The sequence below is a fragment of the Brachyistius frenatus genome, unplaced genomic scaffold, assembly GCF_029030835.1.
Source record: "Brachyistius frenatus isolate BFR_SWC_R1_liver_20210118 unplaced genomic scaffold, ASM2903083v1 Contig_51, whole genome shotgun sequence".
In the NCBI taxonomy this organism is placed as follows: domain Eukaryota; kingdom Metazoa; phylum Chordata; class Actinopteri; family Embiotocidae; genus Brachyistius; species Brachyistius frenatus.
Genome location: NW_027210650.1, coordinates 1932669 through 1954463, shown reverse-complemented (window position 1 = coordinate 1954463; position 21795 = coordinate 1932669). Strand labels below are relative to the sequence as shown.

Below are 21795 nucleotides of genomic sequence, written 5' to 3'. Positions count from 1 at the left end.
ATATGAGACCTCTGTCAGAAATAATAAATGGTTTGCAAATAAGGGGGGAATCATTTTTTTAGAAAAAAAAAACTATTAAAATCATAAAAATGTTCATGTGTCTTCTGAGTAAATTCAGCTCAATGTAATCCAATTTCTGCTGGATACACTGAATTTAGTTTTATGGACACTGAAGTTTTACTGCTGCCATAGATCACCGCATTTTCAGAAATAAGGAAACACGTAATATGACACAAATCATGGCGCAAATGCGAGCGCAGTTTGCCAGGCTGAGTGAGTCAGTGGGTTTATGGGTTGATGTGCATCTGGATGTTTATGTATCTAAGCACGATAACATCAGACCCCCTATGTGGTCAGCTTTGTCTCCTGTGGATCGTGGCCTGTGCACAGAAATGAAAGCCATTTTGCAGTGTGTGAAGAAACGTTAGCCGTGGCAATTTGAGACACTTCCAAAACCTCAGGATTTACTACAACCTGGCACGCCGGACGACATGACTGCACATTACTAAAATGCTAAACGCTGCTGTTCTGGCGAAAAACTAAATCTTGCTGTGGCAACTCTGAACAACACTGTGCATAAAATGCAAGCTGGAGAACAGAGTGGAGCTGTTCCTTTAAAAAAAAAACTGGAAAATAAAGTGGAAAATTTAGCACATGTGGAAGCAAAAAAGCAAATCATGAGATAACATTGTCAAGATCTGATTGCATTGTTGTCGATACTGGCTAATTTCAGGGCAACATAACAATGCCTTCTCCCAGTAAACACACGCGCTTGAGCTGTGACTGATAGCAGAGAAGAAAACCAATCATTGAGTGACGCTTGGGCTAAATTGAGACTGTTTTCAAGTCGTGACAGCCACCAATAGATCAGAGAAAAGTCTGATAAATGTGATTATTTCTCTTGCTATTACAGGCAGCGACAGCTTGCTTCATAAAATCGGCGACAAAAACAAACCCTCTCTGTTTTTGAAAGGACAAGCGGGTATATCTATAAAAAACAACCTGGAGTCGGAGGCGTGCGAACGAGCCTCAGTTAAAGTTGTTCCTATACAGTTGTGTCTTCCAGCGTTATGATTTATTCTTAGTCACTGGGAGGGAGGTGTGTGTGTGTGTGTGTGTGTGTGTGTGTGTGTGTGTGTGTGTGTGTGTGTGTGTGTGTGTGTGTGTGTGTGTGTGTGTGTGTGTGTGTGTGTGTGTGTGTGTGTGTGTGCGTGCGCTGGGGGATGCGCGATAGCTGGGGTCGGACATACTTGGGCACGGTGTATAAGTGGAGTTGCATAAGCAGTGTTGATGGCACAGGAGTCACCGGTATCAACTGTCCCTATTATGACAACCAGGACATGAACACGACACGTCAGCCAACATTTGCACCAGAACCAGGTGCAGCACACTTTCTGGTTAATACGGGAATGAACAGCGTCCTGATGTCAAACTCAAACAGATGCAGAACATCTGGGTAACATCCCGTCAGCGTGGACAGACTGTGGTCTGTAGGAATCTTGACTGAGAGAAAAAAAAAAGTAGGGCAAGTAAAAAAAACAAAAAACAAACATCAATTTATTCAGCCAGACTACTTATAGCCTGCAGGGTTGTGTGTTAAGTATTAGAAACAGAGATTTCACTGTATATTTTTTTTTTTTCATATTCGAGTCTCAAATATTTGGATTTACGTTAAAAATAGACAAAGCTTCATATATGGATGTCATTGCAAAGACGCGACAAGCTCTAAAACGTGGATGCCTCACGCACACCTTCAACCCGACAGTACGTGACAGCTTCACAATCGGCCCAGTTTCAAAGTGGACACTTAAGATTAGTGTCACTATTTCAGCATCCGATCAAAATGTTAAATATAGCCACAGTCTCCGCTTCTGTTCCTTGAGCTCTGGCGTTGAACGATGGCCAGAAAAGTGCTTTGCGCAGAACATTTTGATGTCACAGAGGAGCCGACCTTTGACCTTTCGGTACGCTATCCGTCATCACTTCATCATTTGATCCCGTCCGACATTTGCGTGAAATTTTGTCATAATTAGCGCGTGAATTCTTGAGTTATGGCCGAAAACATGCTTTGTGAGAGATCTCTTTGACTCCGAAATTGAAACCATTTCATCCTCGAGTTTGAGTGAGCGTGAGTTCCGCCAAGGCGTTCATGAGATATCCTTGACATGCGGGTGGGACGCCACGGCAGCCCGAGACATAACAAGAAATGATAAGGTTCATCTGGCGTACGGTGCTTTCCGATCAACCTTGACCTCTGTTTGAACCCTTTCAAAGAGGAAAAGACGAGCCCTCCGTCCTCTTCCCGGCGTTAACTTATTATTGAAAGCGCTGTTAACAGGCCACAACTCCCGCGCTCGAGATGCTGGCAGCGAGCAGCCGTCCAGATAAAGTCCAGAGTTCACCGCGTCATTAACACCCTATTGTCCGTCAGAAGCTCAGACGATTGACTCGCCAAGATCTGGGATTGAGGTCAAAGGCAATGTGGGAAAAAATTAAAAAAAAAAAAAAAGTCTGACCTCATAGGACTGATGTACCCGCCGTGACTGACATGCGCTTCATATAAACACACACGTAGGCACTTACACTGGTACAGTGTCGCATTTAGATGTTTGCAGGTGAGAACTGAGGTGGCAGTGTGCTCTTTCCAAGAAAAACCCGAACATGCTGTGTAAATGGAGCGGGCAGAGAGAGGTTAGCCATTAATCTCCTCAGGATAGAGGACTCAAAACCAGCCTCTGACTGCTGCTCTCGCTCCGAGAACCTCTCTTGACTTGTGGCGCCCGACTAATTACCGCCCAGATTCAGGATTACACTATCGCTTATGTATTTCAGTCGTGACAAGTGGTTTGTCAAGAAAGTCGGTTTTCAGTCCGGTTTCAAACACTTTTCTTTGAAATAAATACTTCTTTTTTTTCCAGTGATAATAGTATTATTTTGGGGTTGTTGTATATTTTTTTTTAATTTAATTTGTGACCAAAATGCAGTCGAGCAATGTAGTTGATTTTACAGTTAATAAAGGTACTTGTAGAGTATTTCCTGGTGGAGATTATGTAATGGTGACACTGTTTACGCCAATGCCGATATATCTGGGAAAATATTGGCCTGGTTGATCTGTCTACCTCTGAAATATTGGCTGTCCTGAGTATAACTCGTCTCAGTATCACCTTGTTTGACAGACAAAGACCGATTTGTTTGAAAGCTGGGAGCTCTTCTATCATCTGTTCACATTGTTATTCTTAACATCTCTTAACCTGCCCGCTGTTTGCTTGTAGTGACTCATTAAAACCTCAGTCTTTAGTGAAATGCTCTGCTCTTACAGTGCGGTCCTCCTCTGCTTGGAAGACCTCTCTAGCTGAGTATTGCATTGTGCAAATACAGTAATGGGTTACTTGTCCTTGGACGCTACAAGCCTGATGCACCTCACTCCTTCCCATCTATAAGCACCGTGGCATCGTCTTTTGTCACGCCTCTTACACGGCACCTTGTGATTATGGACATGACAAAGGTTTATTGTTTAGTTGCTTGTAGGTGTCCAAAAATTTTTCTTATTAGAACAAAGTTCAAATCTCATCACAGTGAACATCAATCTGTTTAAGGACTTACCCCGGCTGGTGTCAGATCTTTTTTTTTTTTTATCAGTAAATAAGAAAATAATCTGGCCTTTGTAACGTTGACACTCACTGTAGCTGATGGATACGCAACGATTCGAAGACCAGCTTGGCTTGTGACACCTTCCAAGCTGACGTCTGGGCCAATTCGGTTAAACGGAGACGAGAGGACATTCTTGCTCCAATCCGATCAAATGAACCTTTCATGGGAAGGAAGCTTTGAAAAAGCTGGAGGTGCGCGGCGAGATGGTTTGTTAGCAGTTCTTTCAGCCTAATGGCCTTTGAGGAGATGAGTCTGAAAGGAAGGAACATTTTGTCCTCTTCAGGAAAACCCACTGAACCGCTGAAAGATCACAAGATGCCCTGAAGGACAGCAGAGCGGTTCAACACCATGACTCGAGGGAAAAGGAAAAATGGGTGGGAAAGGCTTCGCAATTTAATGGGTTATGCAATCAGGCAAAAATATGATGATGACATGTTTTCTGCGATGACCAGAATGTTAACAAGGTGTCGGTATTTGTGACGAACGCTCTTAGTGACAGCAGCACTCAAATTTGACTAAATGCATATTTTTGTGACGCTGTAGCAACAAGTTTGAGCTAACTGTGTCTGTGCAATGCTGCCCAGCAACCGATAATATGTAAGAAACCTTTTGAATGGTGAGAATTCAATAAACAAAGTAGCGTGTCACATGAGATTCTTGTATTTGGCGTTTCCTTATGCTGCACATGCTGAGGGCCATTATTGGAAACTGTGCACCAGGTACACTGGCACAGTTGACGCAAAAGCATGTCATGTCTGATGCCAGTTACGTCATCTATTTTGATAAAGGGCCAAGGAGAATCTGTGGGCTCTTGATCCGGATTTATTTGAGTCAACTTGCGACTTCTTCGCAAACAAGAAGCCTTTCGGATCAGTCGGGAAATCGAAAAAGTCAACGCTATTCGAACCTAAATATTTTGTTCTACATGAACTCACATCATTCTTGTTTGTTGGTGCTTCGCTTTCGTTCTTGTAAATGGTTTATCTGATGCTCTTTGATTTTGTCAAATTTATGTTTCTGTCCCCTTGATAAGTTGTTCGCGACAGCAACACGCTAATGCTAAAAAAAAATAAAAAAAAGGAGGGAAAACCTTTTTTGTGATCCCAACACGAAACATAAAATGCTACGATGTTTCAGCCTCTTCAGACGCACCCGGTTCGAGAACCTGCGAATTGATTGCGAGAGTTCCCCCTCGGGCCTAAATGTTTACGATGATTGTCAACCAGGCTACTGTTGTAACAGACTACAGGCCTCGGCAAGTTCGTGACAAAGCGTATCTGATGGGTTTTACAGGTATGTCCCTTCGGGCGGACATCTGGCACCAGTTTTTACAGTACGTGTTTGAAAGAGCTGGGCTGCACAGTTAGAACAGTGTTTGCACATACTTGATTGTATGGGTGGTTTAAGGACAATTAGACCAAAATGCTCCCAACCATTAGCCTTGTAGTTTTAAAATGAAGCAGTGAATAGTCGAGACTCCTTGTATGAAAGTTGTATAAATATTACAGTAGATGTGAGCCGTTTAGACAAAGAGAGAATTCATCTTTAAGATTGTTTAGTTTCAATAATTTGTATATATTTAGAACTTAAGAAGTGGAAATAAGGAAAAAGCCTGATAACTAAATCTAATTTATAGCAGCTGAACTCCTGATACCATTGTATATATATAAAAAAAAAGACTAAATGGATTTATTACGGCATTACAAATAAATTACTAATGGTTTATCAATCAGTTTTAACCCAATCATACAAACAGTGTTTGGGATGCTGGGCTGTGAAAAGACAGTTTGGAAATAATGCATGAAGTCTGCGGTTACAAATCATAGTAAATAATTAATACAGATTTAGTACAACCTTCCAGTTTCCATTCAGCAGCTACTTTACAGAGTGTGAGTTGTCCAACACGCCACAGAACCTTAAAGTATTTTTCATGAATGGCGTATGGATGCTCTGTAAAATATTTGGAATAAAGCCATTCGCTTCCTGTTTAAAAACAACATCATAAAGGGTTCTATATATATATATTTTTCTTTTTCTTTTTTTTGTATTATTATCTATCTGGTTATGATCTCACACCACCTGAAATTTTACTGCATCTTGCAACTCCCAGACAATCACAGGAAGCATTTGAAAGTCTACTTTTCAGATACAATAAAAGGCTCCAAGCAGGACAACATAAGCTTTGTAGGAAACTATCATTTGACTGACATCAGACCAGGAGAGCGTCAGAGTAAAGTCTTTTGAGGTTGTTATGACCCGAGGCTACGCAGCCGGCGAGCAGTGAAGGTGCTTTCATCTCAGGGCACTTGCGTCTTTTTTATTATTACTTTGTGTGAAGTTAAAGCTGATGAAAACCCTCGAATATCCCCTGAAATTCCAAATATCTGGAAATAGTTGCAGCACTCTTTTACTCAGTGAAGGCTTATTTCGTAGAGATGTTTTCATGAAAGTCTGACTAACTGAAGCAAAACATGAAGCATGCGTTCCAATAAAACTGTATGCTTGCTAACTGGCTGATTTGCACTGCACTTTAGCTCTGGCTGCAGGAGGGGCAGCAGCGTAGTGTTACACTGACAAACAAGGATGTGCTATCAAGTGCCACTGGAAACCAGGACCGGATATAGTTTACGAAGTGATGGTATGCAAGTGGTGCCCTTGCCACAGGAGGGTAACGGGATGAAAGATTTATGAATCCTTGACAAGCTGCTCAACTGTGTCCAATAAAGAGGCAAATCGAGGGGTAATTTGAGAGTCGGACTCTGAGCACCAACTTTAGAAACCCACATAGCTTCGAGATAAACGCGAACTGAAGCAGCGCTATTTACATCTGGGAGGAACACAAATTGTTTTCTGTTGACTGAGAAAACACATTAAAGTGCTTGCTGATGAGTAGGTGAAAGGTGGCGGCCCCCAAAACAGGCAGAGCCATTACTGTACACCTATTCAATTCATCCCACGAGTCACATGGCAAGTCAGAGCACATTTACACTTCTGACACCTCCGTCCTGCTCGCTCCGACACACACGGTCAGTTCAGAAATGGCCGGAGGTAACCCCCGAGCAGCAGTCTTTTCCCTTACCAACTATGGCCTCAGAGTCCCAACAGCTATTAAAGCTGGAGGTCTTTGGTTTGCTTCGGAAGCAGGACTTCGAGCTGCAGGGTGACCGCATGTTTTTCGCCAAAAGAGCGGCTGTAGAGTCGCACGCTGTCAATACTGAAAACACTGAGGAGGGAAGACATTTTCCAAAGAGGAGAGTGATTCTTTTCTGAAGATCCGTGTATGCAGTGTTTTAGTCTTAAAGTGTAATACCACTAAGGGCCACTAGGGGCTGGTTCCAAAACAATTCTGGCTCCAATAGACTCCCATTCAAAAAAGAATCAACTTCTCTCATGAAATACAAAGTCAATAATTTTTTCCCACAAGTCTTTATGGTGTCATTAGATAAATTCACTCCTTCTGATCAGTGTTCTGGTGGTTCTTCTGAATGTAATCCTATAATTAATTAGATATTCAACCTCAAAGAGAGGTATGTTTGGGGGCATGCCTGGTTTGATTGACAAGCCTTGGGAGCAGGTTTCCAATATAGGTGGGCGGGGCATAGTGTCCTCAGGTTCTCAGTGAGATCCACCCCTCCCTCCTCCCCCAGCTCATCCAAGTATGGGCACTTCTGGCCCCAAAAAACCAAGGTGGCGACGGCCAAAACGCCAGACTCGAGGCTTCAAAAACGACAGTTCACAAACCAATGTCTGACGGTGGTTACAGCCGACATCTTCACACCCGCCAAACATAACACAGCGTGGAATTTGCGCAAGAGACACAGGCTGATTCTGTGAGCGTAATTTTTAAATATTTCTTTCTTTTATTATTTGGTGTTTTATTACCCTAAATCCACCAGAGTAAACCCGGAGTTTTTTTTTTGCATCTGCAGTCCAGCGGCGAATGTTACATCACTCACCCTCTCATATCACTCTGATAAAGAATATCAGATTAACATCCAGCAAGCTTATTAAAAAAGATAGAGTACAGCACACAGACAAAGATTGTGACCAAGATTGTTTTAGACCTATAGAAAGGACCCACAAGATTGCTGTTACTGCCGTGTGTGCAGAGGCTCTAACTATGTTGGGGATCATCTTTATGAATGACAGTTTTAATATGCATTTATAGACAGGGGGCAAGAGCTAATCGGAGCTTGTCCCAGTAGAAGAGAACAACACATCTGCTTTACTGACATATTCAGATTCAGCGTATACTCCTTCTTTTTTTTTAATATATAAAAGACAGATAATGCACTCCATGTGAATACAAAAGATTCTTCCAGAGAATTGGATATTGATGTTATCTAAAAAGGATCTCAGGGGATAAACCCTATAACCAGAAACAAGCTTTCCTTTGAGCCCCAACTGAAAAACATGAAGCAGAATGAGTTATTGTATAAAATATGGGTCACCAGAATACTATTACCGGAAACTGGAAAACTTTAAACAAACCAGGACTACTTTGTGAAATATCTCATATGAAAAATCGATTTACTGCGGGAAAAAAATAAAAGCAGTGACTCAGCGGAGACAGCACCTCTGCCAGTGGCGTAGTTTTCGTATTTAAAATGATGATGGCGCAATCAATAAATCTGGCAGATGGAAAACTAGTTTGCAATCTGTTCTCTTCAGTGTTCCCCGTCTATGTCTGTTATCTGTGATGACTGAGAGGCTTTACACTGATGATTGATGCATTTTCTTAAAGTTTTCTTTACTATGATAGGAAACAGATCCCTTTGACTTTAGATATTCTGTTACGATGTTTATTGAGTTCCTAAACATACAGTGAAGTCTCACTGATGAAATACTGGTTTATCACGTTTAGCTTTCTGTTAATCAAAACTTGCACGATCGAAGTCTTTATGAAGCCTCGAATTTGGATTCTGTCCATCACAGGCCTGTCAATCAAACAGACACGCCCCCCAAAACACAGCTCATTTTACAATTAATGACGGGATTATTTTTAGATGGACTATTGATTTAGAATTTAATGAGACCAGTTGAATGGGAGTCTATGGAGCCGAAGGCTTTTTGGAGCCAACCTCTAGTGGCACTCAGTGGTATTGCAGCTTAAGGTATTTCCGCATCGGCCTCATTTTTCAGAAGCTACGTCCACTTTTCTATACAGTTTATGGTTCCAACCCAGTAAATAAATAAATACATTAATATGTGGCCAGCCTTTGACTACTTAGAGTGGAAATATACATTTTTCATAATATAGTTGATTTGCTTACTGTATATTAAAAATTAAACGTTTTACATAGACATTGCATATACTTAGGTAAAACATGATTAAAGTAAGCAATTAGTAAGCTGCTAAGTAGTTTGTTATTTTCTGGATCCTCTTATCTAGGCCTCACTGAGCCACCTCCCCCCTGCATGGATTAGGTGACCGACATGGTACAGTAACCCGTCCAGCACAGGGCTAAGACCTATAGAAAAACAAACACACTGCTCACCGTCACACCTACAAGCGGTTCAGTTTCTAATACAAACATACAAACACGCTAAACAGCCCCAGGCCTCTACACAAAGGGCCGCCACGCTGCCTCTGCTTGTACTTACAGTATCCACCCTAAATAAGTCAGACATTCTACCAACAGCAGCCAATGAGACTCTGTTATCTCGCTCCAGCGCTGGCTGGATAGTGCACGGCACAGACAAGCTGTATCTTGCACAGCAACCACCACACGGGTGCACAGTTAGTACCGTACACGTTTTTAGTGTAGGTTCCTTCCAGGAGAGCGCGGAGCAAACAAACAAATAAACAAACCGCCCTCACGTCAAAGTGACGCGCCGGCGCGGCCTCCTTCGCTTTCTCCTCGGAGAACATTGGCTCGCCCTGATAAGTGTCATCTCGCCGCACTACGGGCCCTACAAGGAAAGACAGTGTTGATGTTGGCTATAGTAGAACTGATAGGAAGCCCACAGCTTGTCACTGAACACGAGCCACATTCAGATAAAGGTTACACAGCCTGGCTTGTGCTATGAATCCCAGGCTAGCATGAGAAAGAAGAAGGAAAACAGAAATCTAGCGTTGGTGCCAATCTAGATTCTCGCCTTGTTGTTTAACCTCAGAATATAAACCGTGCTGTTCCAGACATTAATACGGTTTTACTGCTTTCATTTGATCGCTTGTACAAGCTTTAAAACTCTGAGATGAAAACATAAACAGTGCAGCTTCTAGCTCCAACTCCAGGACCTTTGGTTCCAACTCTTCCCACAGTCGGGCTGATGTAAATCAGCACGCCCCACCCACCCTCCCTCCCTCCGTTTGTCCCGAGAGAACCGTGCTCCCTTTAGACCAACAACATATGTAACATATAGAAGAAAGCTACTACTAACAATTATTTTAATTACTGATCATTTTGGTCATTTATCAGATGAATTCATTGTTTATATTCGGGCTATAAAATGTCAGAAAACAAACACCCGTCAAAAGATCCAAAAACTAAAGATATTTCACTTTCAATGGTATAAAAAGTTCAATTCAAAATAGTATTAAACTTCAATATTGAAAACTTTTTTTTCTACCAAATCTTGTTAGCATCATAAAGCCATCCTTTGATTTTTGCTATTCACATGTTTATTGTATTTTAAATTGATACTGGACGCATGCCAGACTCGATTCTGCTGTTAAAGGCTATGCGCCAACCTTCCCTGCATCAAAACTATCCATTTATAACAGTCAAGCACCAATTAATGACTGATTAATAACGGCCAACACGACGCGCAGGAACAGTATAAACTTTTATGGGTTACCACATAAAGGCAGAAGCCAAAAAAAATTCTCTTAAACAATTCATGACCATCAACATAAAAACACACCACTTTTACGACCTGGTATGTTATAATCAGCAGAAAACTGAACCCTTTCAGCCCGTATTCATACATCTCAGTTATATTGGTCTCAGGTGCAGCAGAACCTTTTAAATGCACTGAAGACAGTTTTGCATTAGGCTGGGCTGAAATTAAAGAATGTGCCCTGATTTAGGGGTTAAAAAAGAAAAATGTGGGCGTGCATGTTTGCTGAAAGCTGAAGGGGAACTGCTGGAAACTGCTGCCCTTGAATAAGATCAGGTATTGTGCAACCGATGCCCTTTAAAGGGGCTCAACCAGAAAAGGATATGAGCCTCAGCGGACTCGTGCCTGTCAGTTACCCGGTGGCTCACTGTGCTGTTGCATTCACGGTCAGTCGTGTGCTAAAGGAGCTTCATCGGTCCATGCAATGATTGATGATGAGCAATTCATATTTGATGCAGAATTCTGCACAAAGAAAAAAAAAAATAAACAGCAGCAGAGATACAGCAAAGTTCCTCCATTTGTTTCCTATGTGTGGATTAATAGGAAGTGAGAGGAGAGGGGGGGGCATATAACAGCTCATCCATTTTTTATCACCGCTGCATTTACTTCAAAGCTCAGTCTACATTGTCTATATGGCACCTGGATCACTTGTGGGCCTGTTGGGGGGCCCGGGCGAGGGGGGAGGAGGGGGTTGCTAGGCAGCCACCACCTGGAAAGTTTTGTTTTGCCTTTGTTTCTTGCAGCAACAGCACCAGGGGGCTCTAAACTTACAACCACGTGTCCTCACAGCTCTGAAGGTGCTGATCCAGTCAAGAGGCTCCACTACACAGTACTCAATTTTTGAATTCACGTCAAATGTAGAACGATATTATTCTGGCAATCGGACTGAATTGACATTTCATTTCATTTCATTTCAGTATTCTATTATATTTCGTTGACAAAAATTGGAGATGTGGGAAGAAAAGAGGTCTGGAAGTGAAACAAACTAAAGAAAATAAAGACAGCAGCTTTACGAGGACCGAATGAAGAGGGATTAACAAACTCAAATGAACTAAATTAACACCAAAAAATACAAGTGAAAGAGAGGTTGCGGCAAATTCAGAAATTGAAGTGTTTTTATATGTGGGCCGTTTTACACGTTTATAATATTTTAAGCCGCGAGCGAAGATGCAACTCAAAGTCAAGATCGTACACACATAATTGACAGCGATATGTTTTTCACACTGCACTTAGCTCGAGGCTAACAGCTTCATTAGCTGCAGGCTGAAAATAACTTTCACACCTAGACACACCTGGCCCCGTCCGAAGTGGGCCAACCTCGACTTTAGCGTCGGGTTTGCTGGCAGCGTTGCGCCGGAGTTACCGAGGTTATGACCTGGAACTTGGCTGAACGCGGGGTCAGAGTGTGCCCGTGTGAAGCGAATCTGCGGCGAAGTCGCTGCTCGCTGTTGAAGAGTTGCCGAGCGACGCGTCGTTCTACAACGTCAGCATTCGGTACCGACATTTCAGAATCAGAACCGGCTTTATTGGCCGGGTATGTTTAACACGTACAAGGAATCTGACTCCGGTTGTAGCTTCTCTCTCAGGGTGCAAAAAAAAAGAAAAAAAAAAGACAGACATAAATAGACATATAAAACATAAATAGACATATATGCAGCTAAGAAACAAATATATACATAGATACACCATTTAAGCGAGGAGTAGAGGAAGTCAGGAGTTTACCCTGGATTAACTGTGTGTGTGTGTGTGTGTGTGTGTGTGTGTGTGTGTGTGTGTGTGTGTGTGTGTGTGTGTGTGTGTGTGTGTGTGTGTGTGTGTGTGTGTGTGTGTGTGTGTGTGTGTGTGTGTGTGTGTGTGTGTGTGTGTGTGAATAGGGGTTAAGTTGGCCTGGAGCTATTCTTAGCACCAGAGCTAAGGATAGAGCTGGGCTGAGGAGTGAGTGAGAAAAGTTGTTAATAATCGCAAGTTCTCCCAAACGAATTACTGATATTATTTCTCTTGTCTATCCGATTGTATAATGTAGTTTGCATTGATCAGGCAGTGATACGGACGCGGAAAATCTGGATCTGAATCTGATATTGAGATATTTACGAAGCCAGAGAGCATTGAATTAATCGTCTGTTGAGCTCGGCTGGTTCGTAATTTTTTTGAGGCTCCTCAAGTAAAAGATCAAGTATCGTCCAGAGTTTTTGAAAACATAAAGATAAGGTGAGGTTATCTGTTTGGTGATTATGCAAATGCTAAGAAGATGTAATAAGGAGGATATTTTGCTTACTCGTGGACGAAGTGTGTCATGTCAACATTCTTTAAATGATCTCAAACATATTAAACGTATTAATATATCTTTGATAAGCTAAATTTGGCTGATGACCTTGTCGCGATCAGTATGTTGGTCGGGCTTTAATCATCTCCCAGGAATAAAATAAAAAGCTTTATATAAAATCGACTACGAATTCAAACCTTTGACCTTTCCCTCCAGAATTAGACCAGTTATATGTATTATTTTAGGCAGTTTCTATCTCTCACGAGTTGTGTTGCTAATAATATCTTCTGGGCGGTGTGATTCTAGTCAGACGTTACTTTCCTATTGTATTAGTACATTCTTATTATAAGCCTCTAGATTTATGAGAAAGTGACATGAAGCCTTTCACCCCGTCCTGGCCGAGCCTCTGTGTTGCATGTCATGGAAACATCGACATGTTCTGTTTACTTTTTGTGTGTGCGCACAAAACGTTCCTGCGGACACCGCCCAGAAAAAAAACACAGTGGGGCAAATACACGGGGAGACCACCTCTGTGGGTGTCCATAACATCTATGATTAAACCCGGAGGATAATCTGTGAGTGGAAATCCGGTAAAGTAGATATTGTTTAAAACCTCCTTCACGATCTGAGCAGCTGAGCTCAACCCGCCTGCAGATTACGGCTCAGGCTTCTTTCAATACATAGTTAAAAGAGCTTAAAGCATTTTCTACCTGACTTGGAGTGACGCAGCTTCAACTGCTGCTCCATCAACATTACCGGAGCGGTCGTGTTTAGCCACCAGCAGCTTTCGCTCAACCATCGGTGTCACAGTGGGCTGCAGTCTCTTTGAGGTTAACTTATCACAACAGTAACCATATCAACAATGGCCACGTTTAAGCTTATTAGGAGCGATAAAGGAGCTTAAAGGGACTCATGTTTGAAGTAAAGAGATGAAATAGCATGCTTGTTTCCAATATTGGCCCGCGGCCACGGAGCGACAACAGAAGAATGTGTTGAGTTCAGAAAAAAAAAAAAAAAATCAGGGCTGTGCTTTATAAACAACGACGGACCTCCGCTTTGTGTTTGACTCGAAGGAAGTGAAACATCAACAACTGTGTCGTGACAGCGAAGGTTGAATGGACATCTTTGGGGAGTTGACTGCGTCTGCCTCCCGCAAACAGAAACCTGTTGCGTGATTTGACAGGTGGGTTCTTGAGGCAGAGGTTCCCACCTGCTGCTGCAGCCTTCAGGGCAGATTCACTTCACCCCACATAATCCCTGAGTGTCTGTTCTCCAGCACCCTCTGCACATCCTAAACGCAAGACAAAGACTACCTCTGTGTATTATTATTTATTTTTATTTTTTTAGGATAGTGAGCAAAAAAGGGCTTCTACGTGCAGATACAAATAGCTTTAAGTTCGGACTAATGAGTAAAAATCATTCTCGCCAGCAAAGTATGTCGTTCAATGTCAGTGGCATTGGGCTTTAATTTGACTTCACACCTGAGCAGACTTGCACGGCTGCCAGACAGGGACACCGACGCACGTCACGCACAGCGGCAAATGTTAAAGGGTTGGAATTAAAGCTTAAAGCTTTAAATCTACCACTGTGTTATCAAACCATGTAAGCGAAAGAAGTGGCAGCTGTTGGCCGGGCTGTTTGGGTGCCCGTGGCACACATAACACGGTGGGCAAATATAAGTACTGGCACCTCCACGGTTTTACATCTTCAGTTGTGCGTCTGCCTTGACTCGTACCTGATGTTTACATGTTACCGCACGCGAGCATGAAAATGCCCCGACGAGGCCGGATCACCTGAAAACATCATCTCTCGGGTGGAAACATTTCGGAGCACAACTCTCACACACACACACACACACCGGTGTTGATTTAAGGTCAACAGAGCTGCACATGACCGATCTACCCGCCTCTCAGTTGTCTGTCAGTTGGCACGTGAAGCGTGAAGAGCCTTGGTGTCACCGGTTGTTAATGAAAACAGAGATTAGAGGGGATCACGGTGGGCAGAGTGGTTCAGTTTGGAGCTTGACTGCTCACAGGATGACCCGTATACCGGTGCAAAGGGCTCGACACAACCCAACTCAAGGTCAACAAGCAGTAATATACAGGAGAGTAGGTGCCTCGCATCAACCTTGATGAGCTGGGAAACAGAGTGGGGCAGGAAACCAGGGAAAGTAGCAGCACGTGTTCCTGACCTACTGCTTTAATACAGTATTTCCAGTGTACACTTTTTTTTTTTTAAGGTGGAAATAAACGTGGAGATGAATTTGTAAATACTGATTCAGCTTTGCTTTTATCAGCTTTTTAAATAACATATGGAATACAGTGTGATTTTAAACTCCAATGTGCATTTTTCTTTTCATCCAAATTGGCCATTTATTGTGTTTTTGGTCGACAGTGAAAGATGTGAACAAGTCATCCTACCTGTAGCTCGCACCATGCCGACTCCACTGTGGTCTCCGTGTCCAGTCCTTTATAGACTGTCTTGAAAGATCCCCGTCCGATCTCGATGTTGAATTTGAGATACCTTCCATCAGGAGAGGTCGCCACCGCCTTGGTCTCCACGTCCTCTTTCTCTTCCTGCTCCCACTGAGCATCAAACGTGATGCGAGACAAGCTCTTGTGCTGTTTATTCTGAAGTTCTGTCTCGGAGTCCGAGCTGGCGTCCTGAGCAACGGGTCTCGGAACCGGATCCCAGGTCCCGCCGAGGGACCCGGCGTCGGGCTCCTGGCTGGACGGGGTCGTGTCGGTGGAGCTGGTCCCCGGGCTGGAAACGGGGGACGGAGACGGCGGAGTGTCGTCGGTTTTTTCGTCCTCTGCTCTGAACTCGGGCAGTGAGAGAATATTCTCAGCGGACCAGGACAAGGCTTTGGAAAGGGCGCCGCTGTACAGAGGCGAGTCGATGTCCATGCTAATTTTCTGCAGGCCATAAGAGTTTCTCCGCGCGCCCAGCCCGTGCGTCCTCAGCACGGATGGGACCCGGGACAAGCAGTCGTCGGTCATGTCCACGGGGAGGCCTGGGAAACCGCGTCCTGGTATCTCGACCTGCGCGTGAGTCATTGTGGCAGGTTCAGCGCCTTCCCGATTTAGAGCCTAAATGTGGGGGGATGACATGATGACAATAAAGTACCGTTACTTTAAGTTCCAGGTTACTTTTCCATGATGTCAATGTCTGTCAAACAAAAACAGACCACAAAATAACAGCCGTGACTAACAACGCACGATGCCTGAATAGAAGACGCGAGCTGCCTTTACCTGCGGGGAGTCAGCCTCAAACAAATTAACCTTAAATTATGTAAACAACAAAGAAAAGTGAGGAAAAAGAAATGCACTTACTCATTACATCCGCGGGATAAACACACGTCGCAGAAACGCATAGTTCCTGTCAAATAATTCACGCTGTTCTCTCCTCTTCTCTTTCCGAAGACTTCAGCCATAACCTCCCGTGAAAGGAGGGAGCTGCCAATATCAACAAAAGCTGCGGAGGGTAAGTGCGTCCTGCGCTCTCTCGGTGCGCGCTCCCTGCGCTCTCTCGGTGCGCTCTCTCGGTGCGCGCTCCCTGCGCTCTTTCGGTGCGCGCTCCCTGCGCTCCCTGCGCTCTCTCGGTGCGCTCTCTCGGTGCGCGCTCCCTGCGCTCTCTCGGTGCGCGCTCCCAACTCCGCCCCTCGCCGCTTTGACGCGCTGAACGGGGCAAACCGGAGGGAGTCGTTAGAGTGTGATTAAAGGAGCGTTTGCCAATTTATGAGCGTTTTTTTTTTTTTTTTCCTTTTAGTCTTAATTGTTGTCCAAATTAAAGCGCGCTATCTTTCAAATCTGGAGTTGTTAAATTGCTAAAGAGTCAAAGAAGGGAAAAGTTTAGGAAACAAAACGTAAAGTGTTTTTGTTTTTTTACATTTCCTTGTATTGTTCAGCAGAACAGGTGCAGTCCATCTTTTTTTCTTGTTCACCTCTGCTAATTGGCACCTTCGTTGATAAAGACAACCGTTCCTCAAGTTTCTCTCAATTAAGACGAGTCATTACATTACTGCCTCTAGTGTGTCGTCATTTGATTCGCCTTAATGACAGATATACAGTGTGTGTGTATGGGGGGGGGGGGGGGGCAATGCACCGTGAGGGACTGGCCTGCAGGGGGGGCCACACCGCGGAGAGCTGCCGCTTCTGAAACAGAACACCATTAACAGCCGAGGCCACCTGTCCCATAAGTGCACACACACGTTTTTTGTTTTTGTTGTTGTTGTTTTTATCAGCAAGCATGCACATGATTCCCTGGGAGCTGTATCACCCTCACAGCCTGGAACAAACAGCACATGATGCGAGTGGACCATCCAGGAAGTCATTCAGTAAGAGCTGCAGCCAGAAAGTAGATCATAACATCTCCATCAGCGTGGTTCGGCTCTGCACGTTTATGTTGATAATTCATGAGTGTGAAGATAAAAGATATTTTAGAGAAAGAAAAAGCAAGAATGTTTAACCAAATTTCTAATTTATTTTCCTACAGGATATGAAAAAAAAAAAAAAAGAGTTTGGATATAGACAGAGAAGGAGAACAGGAGTGTCACAGTAGCTACTGCACAATAACAGGACGACAGCAATCTGTACATGAAAGTCCACTATTATTACTCAGCTGAGTCGAGCCAGGATCGGGCCCCCCCCCCCCGGGCGCCTGCCGTGATCCTCTTCTGGAAGCATTCATTCTCAAAATAAAAAGTCCCTCTGCTGTAGCGTTCGTTCTGGGACTTCTTTGGGATGTCTGGTTGGAAACGGAGGAACACCGGCCGAGCGAAAGGTCCACAGCTAATCACACCGAGTCAATTTGTCAACGGCGGAGATGGGAATAAAACTACTTGCATTTACAGTAAAGAAGGAGTAAAGTTACAGCTGGCGGAAAGTATTCAGACGTGATAATGTTTAGTCCCCTGATACTCGTTGCATGTTTAAACGGCAACAAATGTCACCTTGTGACAACTCGAAACGCAGCGCCACCTTAAAAACGCGTAGAAATGATATTGGTTCTCTTTCAGGACCAGCGTTCACAGCGCCGGGCGTCGAGGTGCACCTTGTGTAGCCAGAAATGGCTGAATGTTTACAATTTTTGTTGTTGTTTTTTTTTTTTTTGCCTGTACGGTCGAGTATGAGGGCTCCCAGACAAGAACGCGTGTGATTTCCAGCACCGCTTTCAGAAGAATTTCACACCTTTCCCATCGTCCATGGTGATGATCTCCGCTTTGCCGTCCGTCTGTAAAGCTTGCAAGGAGCGCAGCAGCATCCACTCTTCTAGACCGTGGAACTCTGGAGGAGAAGGATTACCATCGACGTCAAAATGTACCGTGAGAATAAACTTTATTACACAGCAATGACCCCCCCCAAAAAAACTATAATTGTTAATGTGACATATTAAATGTGGGAGAAATGCACGGGTGCAAACATCAGAGGCCGCCGCCCAGGCAGCGCCGGAGAAGTTCAGAGACCACAGGACTCTCTCTAGAGGTCTGGTAGAGTTCATGTCTGAGCAGCTTGTTTTGGCTCCACTCGGTAGGAGTCCTCCATAATGTTTTGCCTCGTCAGCGTGTAGCACCTTTCATAACATTACAATTACATATCTTTGCATGCAAACTTTGCAGAAGTGCAATTACATAAAGTCACGCAAAAAAAAAAAAAAAAATAGAAACAGAATAAAACACATTGCAACAAAACAAACGACCTTGAAATAAACAAATTCAATAGAAAGGAACTGGAAAAAACAGGATTATATCGATTGAAACGTCCTCTCCTCGTTGTTTTACATGTGCTTATTCTAAGTGGTACGATTTAAATCAATAAAATACATGAATGAATCGGCATTAAAAACAAAACAAAAAAAAAAGAATATAAATGGTACCGTACCTTCACCTTCTGTGTCATCACCACTGGACAGCTCATAAAGTGTAAGCACAGAGTTGACCATGCCGTTTTTGGAAACCTAAAAGGATGGAGAGATACAATAACGGTCAGTGAGGAAGCAGGTTTCCGATATTGCTTCTCCTTTTCCTCTTTTTGTGGTTGGCTATCGCCAGACAGTTTAATAACATCACAATGGGAGTAATAATGGTCAACAACAGCAGCGACGTACAGAGCTTTCAAACTGGACTCTTACTCGTCGCCAATAAAAGACAGTTTCTTCGTTCCACTCATCCTTTATTGGTCCAACAAACACAGTAATGTACAGTTAGTGAGCGCCTCCGTCAATGACTCACCCACTGGTATATTAACTTGCCCCACTCCTCCGGCCGTCTCCACATGACTAAACACCGAGACTTGTTTTTGTCCAACCATTCGAGGTTGCCTGGAGTCGGACGTCCACAGTGATAAACAGAGACGTTTATTAGTGTTGAAACTGACGGTGACACAGTAAGATGAGCACTGCGACGGAGTGAAATCTACCTTTTTTCCTCAATTCCTCAAAAACAACTTGAATTGCTTCCATTGACAGTTTTCCTGGAATTCCTGTTAAGGCCAAACAAACAAAACAAATACGGGAATACAATCAATCTCTCAATGGCGGGAGATATTTCAAAACATTACAGCGCTCTCAGAGATGAAGCGATCGTGTTGTGACACGCCGTCAGCGTTGCATCGAGCTTGAATCAAGAGGGAGACCTCAAAATAAACCGACTGGAAACTAATCAAGGCAGGCCACTGCAGTGATGTGGAGGGCAGCGAGAAAGGTGCCACTGTCCTAAAAAAAAAAGCTTTTAAAACCCACAGAGACTGAAATGTGTGTCAACATTAATATCCTGTGGGAGAAATTTTACATCCCAATAAAGGAGGGGAGCCTATAAACTCTTCACCGGCAGCCTAAATTTAACTACCTGAGCATGAGAGTCGATGAGGATTTTAAACAGGTGGTTTTTTTTGGTTGTTGTTTTTTTTTCAATAAAATCCTAACGAGAGCGTCTCGGATCGAGCCGGAGTTTCCAGATGGACTTTTAAAGGATACGTTCTATTTTCTTGTTGTTGAACACGGGGCTCTCCTGAGCCTCCATGACGTCCAGGGTGTAGAGCTTGTGATGCCGGCAGTAGGACAAAGCCAGCGAGCACCAGGCCGCCAGCTGCTTCTGTCTCGTGTCAACATTGGGCTGTAGCCTGTCCGCAAGGAGGTAAGCAGAAGATGCAAAGCGTACAAACCGTCTGCAAATGTAAACAAAATATATATATATATATATACTTATTTATTTTTTTATCCTATTTAAATTTGTTGTATCAAATCCCATTTAGATTACAGTTTGTATTGTTTTCTTCATATCTGTATCTTTTGTTTTTACAAAGCAATGTATGTGTTTTAATTTCATTTTATTATTTTTTTTATTCTGTTGTTTATGACAGAATAAATTGTGGGCTATCAAGCAAATCAATGAGCCGAACAAGCAGCTTGATTTTTATTTTTATTTTAAAGTTGACTGGATTGGGCAGTTTCTGAATTATTATATCTGTGATTTAACAGTTAAAATCTAAACGTTCACGACATATGCATGCACGAAACTCTTTTACTAGTCTGACGTGCAATTAGTGAAATAGTAAATAATCACATGAAAGCATTAAAGCTGCAACTAATGACTTCTTTATAAATTTAACCGTGGATTAGTCTATCAATTAAATTATTATTATTATTTTTTTTTTTTGTCTTTAAACTGTCAGAAAAAAAAGAAAAAGATGCCGCCTCAAATGTCTTTTTGTGTCAACAAGCAACAGATTAGAGTTTGTTTATGAGAACCACCTTTAATTAAATTAAATACTGCATTACGTCATCTTCATTTACAGCAGGTTAATAAAGAAAATAATAATATTTATTAACATGTGCTGCACGATTATACTTTATATATATATATATATATATATATATATATGTGTGTATATATGTATATATTTACATGACGTGGACCCTTAATGAGTCGCTCAAGTAGAAGCAGAAAAGATGTTGACATCAACTTCAGAAAATCTACTTCCCTAGCAATCCGGCTAGCGGCGCTAACAGGATGTCAGCTGGCAAATTAACGCGCTTCGATTCAGCAGCAGGCGGCAAACGAAGGCTCATAAACATGTTTAAAAGGCTCTCTTTAAAATGTCGGTCAGGAAAAATTGGACTCACGTGAAGAACGGTGGGAAGTTATATTGCCAGGGCCACTCAAAACTCATTGCAGTCGATGCGGTGCTCACAGCTGACAACTTCCGGAAGCGCGTCCAACCTCTTAAATGTTCCGACTCGCAACACAGACTTACTAAAAGCCTAGAAGATGCGTAAATAATAATAATAATAATAATAATAATAATAAAAACAATATCAATTCAGATACGTATAAAGAAATATACCTGACAAATATGAAGTATGTACGCTCATAAAAAAAAAATATTTGAAATGTTGGAAAATAAATACAAATAAATGCAGTTATGTAAAAAAATAAATAAACAAAAATAAACATCTAAAATGTAAAAGCAGAAAATATAACATTCAAAAATGTAATGTAATCTAAGTAGTTTATGAGAATTATATGAGTTACCAGTGGTGAAGGTTAACTAAGTACATTTACTCAAGTACTGCAGTAGGGAGGCAGAAATTGAAAGCTTTTTTTTTTTTTTTCCCTCGAGATTCTTTTGTCATTCAGAGTTTCAAACAAATCATTACATCAATTATCTAGAAAAAAATATAGAATACAAAACAAAACTGATCTTATTTAAAAAAAAGATTCGAGTAGGTTCAAAGAAAGTGCATACAAAGTGGCAATACAAATATTTATCAGGCTTGAGAACTGCAATAGTAAATATTTTATTACTATTTTATTGGAATAAATTTAATATTTACACTCAACTACAAAAGTGTATTTTTGCTACGCCTCTATAACTTTTTCACAGCGCTGCTCTGCAGATTGATAATCAACAAACAAAACATACTTTTGTAATAGAGCATGTCAGTTAAATCAAAGTTTAAAAATATGCAACTCAACTGAATTCCTCCCATATGTACATTGATAGTTTGAGGAAACATTTTCATGAGCAAGAAGAATAAAC

The 21795-nt window shown here is 42.4% G+C and overlaps 2 protein-coding genes across 2 annotated transcripts in view; both read right to left on the bottom strand.

Moving 5' to 3' along the window:
- Positions 1-16193, bottom strand: part of wnk4a (WNK lysine deficient protein kinase 4a) — a 43515-nt gene extending 27322 nt beyond the window's left edge. The window contains exons 1-2 of the mRNA XM_069704651.1: positions 16090-16193; positions 15178-15846 (exon numbers count right to left, since the gene is read on the bottom strand). Coding sequence (XP_069560752.1) covers positions 15178-15813 — 636 coding nt within the window. The 5' untranslated portion in view covers positions 15814-15846; positions 16090-16193. The remainder of the gene's footprint in view (positions 1-15177; positions 15847-16089) is intronic.
- A 1026-nt stretch (positions 16194-17219) lies between these two features.
- On the bottom strand, positions 17220-20982 carry vps25 (vacuolar protein sorting 25 homolog). The gene is made up of 6 exons (XM_069704627.1): positions 20879-20982; positions 19730-19875; positions 19174-19227; positions 18987-19075; positions 18637-18712; positions 17220-18042 (listed from the first exon to the last, which is right to left on the bottom strand). Exons 1-6 carry the CDS (start codon positions 20923-20925, stop codon positions 17930-17932), a joined length of 525 nt encoding a protein of 174 aa, XP_069560728.1. The 5' UTR covers positions 20926-20982; the 3' UTR covers positions 17220-17929.
- Between the last annotated feature and the right edge of the window lie 813 nt (positions 20983-21795).

What these genes read in the sequence shown, in the direction of transcription:
- vps25 (XM_069704627.1), bottom strand. Translation starts at nt 20,925, where the DNA reads ATGAGTTTTGAGTGGCCCTGGCAATATAACTTCCCACCGTTCTTCAC. An exon ending in CAACAACAAGAAAATAGAAC is followed by an intron (nt 19,228 to 19,729) that starts GTATCCTTTAAA and finishes CAGGAATTCCAG; the next exon opens with GAAAACTGTCAATGGAAGCA. An exon ending in TGATGACACAGAAGGTGAAG is followed by an intron (nt 18,043 to 18,636) that starts GTACGGTACCAT and finishes CTTCTCCTCCAG; the next exon opens with AGTTCCACGGTCTAGAAGAG.